The sequence below is a fragment of the Mus pahari genome, chromosome 20, assembly GCF_900095145.1.
Source record: "Mus pahari chromosome 20, PAHARI_EIJ_v1.1, whole genome shotgun sequence".
Taxonomy (NCBI): Eukaryota; Metazoa; Chordata; class Mammalia; order Rodentia; family Muridae; genus Mus; species Mus pahari.
The window spans coordinates 34,507,768-34,511,164 of record NC_034609.1 but is presented as its reverse complement, the minus strand read 5'-3'; the positions used below and the strand labels follow the sequence as shown (position 1 = coordinate 34,511,164).

General features: G+C 45.2%; 1 protein-coding gene across 2 annotated transcripts in view; it reads right to left on the bottom strand.

Moving 5' to 3' along the window:
• Positions 1 to 1,408: 1,408 nt before the first annotated feature.
• The window catches only part of Pdpr (pyruvate dehydrogenase phosphatase regulatory subunit), a 42,434-nt gene continuing 40,445 nt past the window's right edge, over positions 1,409 to 3,397 (bottom strand). For both annotated transcript variants that reach the window (XM_021220213.2, XM_029532450.1), the window contains exon 18: positions 1,409 to 3,208. In XM_021220213.2, coding sequence (XP_021075872.1) covers positions 2,804 to 3,208 — 405 coding nt within the window. In that variant the 3' untranslated portion in view covers positions 1,409 to 2,803. The remainder of the gene's footprint in view (positions 3,209 to 3,397) is intronic.

Here is a 3,397-nt window from a genome sequence, read left to right as displayed (position 1 = left end):
TCACACAACTCAGGCTGTACAGTGATGGCTCCTCCTTAGTCCTCCTAGATTTTCAGTCATGCCTCTAGAGCAGTAATTCTCAACCTTCCTAATGCAGTGACCCTTTAATACGGTTCCTCACATGGTTTTGTTACTATTATGAATCATAATGTAAATATCTGTACTTTCCTATTATTTAGGAGACCTGTGAAAGAGTCAGGTCATTTGACCCCAAAGGGGTTACAACCCACAAGTTGAGAACCACTGCTGTAGACCTACCATTTCTTTTTTTGTTTGTTTGGGTTTTTTTTGTTTTTGGTTTTTTGAGACAGGGTTTCTCTGTATAGCCCTGGCTGTCCTGGAACTCACTTTATAGACCAAGCTGGCCTCGAACTCAGAAATCTGCCTGCCTCTGCCTCCCGGCCTAGACCTACCATTTCTGCTAACAACTTGCATCCACTCCTGAGGAGCCAGCATTCTTGTCAAATGTTCTAGGTAAGCAGCCCCTCAATGATCTAAGGTGACACAAGCATGGTCTGTAAGCTCTGCTGAAAGCAGCGTCAGCCAGAATTTCTAGCTGAAAACTTACTAGGAAGCTGCTGTTTCCCTCCAACTTAATAGCTAATGATTAACAAGTGCAGAAGAAAATCAAAGTCTGCTGAAAATACTATTGATGACATTTGTTTCTGAATAATATACTATGATGGTGGGATACCCAATTGTAAACTATATTGGTTTGGAAGTTTTTCTGATTTGAAGCAAACTGTTGCTTACTACATTTTTTTTTTTACTGGTGATGCATAGGTCAAATAAACATTCACTACACAGACTGTGGAATGTTATAGCCAACAGCCATATCTATCAGAGAGAAAGCACACAATACCTGGAGCTGAGCACACCTACCCTACCTCCATAGGTCAGTTAAGAGCCTGCTCTGCCTTCTCCGCAGCTTGCTGCTACTGCTGCCCTGCTCAGCTCTCTAGTGGACTATGTCTCCTTCCTTTCTTTTGCCTAGAAACAGTCCCTCTCATCTCATTAAATATGTATTTTTCCCAAAGTACTAATTCCCCTCACATCGAATTCTAATTGTGTGTCCTTTTAATCAATTAAAATCTTGAAAGCCAAGTAGGAATGGCCTAGCTGGAAAAAACAGCAAGAAATGTGTTTAAGAAAGAAAGTAAGTACATACTTCTGAGTGGATAAAGTTCTATCTACAGAAATGTCAAAGAAGACACGAGAATTTTGAGCTGCTCTAAAGAAATGAAAGGATTTCTACTGATAGCAGTTTAGCAGAACCAATGCTTCCAGGTTACTGAGAACTACAATTGAACTAAAGGCTGGCATGCTTGAGCTCACACTCTCCCTCTCCCTCACTCCCTCCCCTCCCTTTCTGGTTTTATGAGACAGGGTTTCTCTGTGTAGCCCTGGCTCTCCTGGAACTCACTCTACTCTGTGGACCAGGCTGGCCTCGAACTCATAAAGACCCCCCCTGCCTCTGCATCTTGAGTGCCAAGAGAATTAAAGGTTCTCAAAGACTGGGGCAGTTCGTATATGAGAGCAAACAAAATCATGTTGGTGTTATATAGAACAGCCCATGACATCTGTCACCACACCCGAAATCTCTGCTCAAAAGACTAAGCAAGAGGATCACTACAAGCCATCTCACAGAAAGAGCAGTGCCACTGAAACATGTGGTGCATTGGTGCGTTTCCCACTCATTTTCCATTCCAAAGATTTTATCAAGAAGGCTGGGGGTGTAAGGGTGGGGGGCCTGGAAAGAAAAGATGGGAAGCAGTTTCTGGCCTGCACTGTACTTACAGTTCTCAGTGGCCATCTGTCTGTGGCTTTGTTCACGCTAGGGACGAAAAGCTTGGGGCTCTGGAACCCAGTATGACCAGCATGGTTTACTTAATCACCGAAAACAACCCACCAGACCCCCTCTTCCTCTTCTGAAAGGCTAAGGATGGATATTGAGGTTGAAGGCAAGCTACACAAGGCACAGATGAGTCTAGTCATCTGAAGAAATCAGTAAGGGAAGCTCGCTGACCTATGAAAGAAGAGCACGCTTCCCCTGACAGCTAACAGTAGAGCTCAGAGTCTGAGTTCACACTGCTCCTGCTGGGAAAAGCAACACAGAAGGCAGCATGGATTGTCCTTCCAAAAACTGGCATACCTGTTTGCTCAGCTCAACGTCATGATAGACGACAGCAGAAAATGAAGAAAACTGCAGGTAGGGTGCCCTGGCACAAACATCTAAGGACAAAGTTGGAGGATACCGGGTGCCAGGTAACTATTTCCCCCTTCCACAGAGCAGACAGTGTCCACACAATTCCTCTCATTGGTGAGGTAGATGGTTACGAGGTATCAGGTGGTAACCTCAGCACAGTGGAACAGAATTATCTGCCTGGTTAAGACTGCATCAGACACAAAATCATCTACCAAACGAGCAGGTTACTCAGTAAGGATCCAAGCCGAAGGGAAATGGATTTTTACCCTAAGACTTAAATACCAATTTGCCTAACAATGAGTTTAAAAATCACTCTGTCATCTTAATACCACTCCACGAGTGGGTTCTGCCTGCCACTGTGGGTATGTGAGCCTGCTGGAGGGATGAGAAGAGCCTGGATTATTAGGAGGGGTAACAGCAAATGAGAGAAAATGGGAAGACAAGAAAGGCTTTCAAGGAAAAAAGTTTAGGTCAAATTGAATCTAGGAGAGGACAGAGGAGGTACCTTCAGTGAGGAGACCTGAACGCAGGAAAAAATCGGCTCCAAGAACAATGCTCCTTGTGGTGAGAGAATGGGGGAAGGGAGAATGTCTTGCATTACTTCCCATGAAAGTCGCTCAGCTCCACATCATCCTTTCTACGCTTGTGAGTGAAAAAAGAGGTGACAGGGTAGAGCTTGGCCTTGGCCTGAAACCGATGTCCTGCAATGTCGATTTCATATTCTCCTCGGTTGATGAAATCTGTCGTCACCACCTGCTCTTCCCCACTGTCCTCAGAAAAGTTGTGTACATAACCCAGGCATACGTGGCGCTCCAGAGTGTAGCTATAGGCACTACTGGTGGTCTTGCCAGCATACTTTCCGTTCCGGTAAATGGGTTCTCCCCACCAAGGCCACAAATCAAGGTCTGTGTCATGGTCGTCCAGAATGAACATAGCAAGGCGCTTGTATACCCCAGTCTGCTTTTGCTGCAGCAGGGCATCCCGACCAATGAAGTCTATGCCCTAGGAGAGAAAAGGGAAAAATCCCTGAGATAACAGGCTACAAGATGGCCCTTGGCATATAAAGGTAGAGAGTGCATTTAGACTACATCCCTGCTAGCTTTTAGAAAATGATGTTTGGGGGCTGGTGAGATGGCTCAGTGGGTAAGAGCACCCGATGCTCTTCCAAAGGTCCAGAGTTCAAATCCCAGC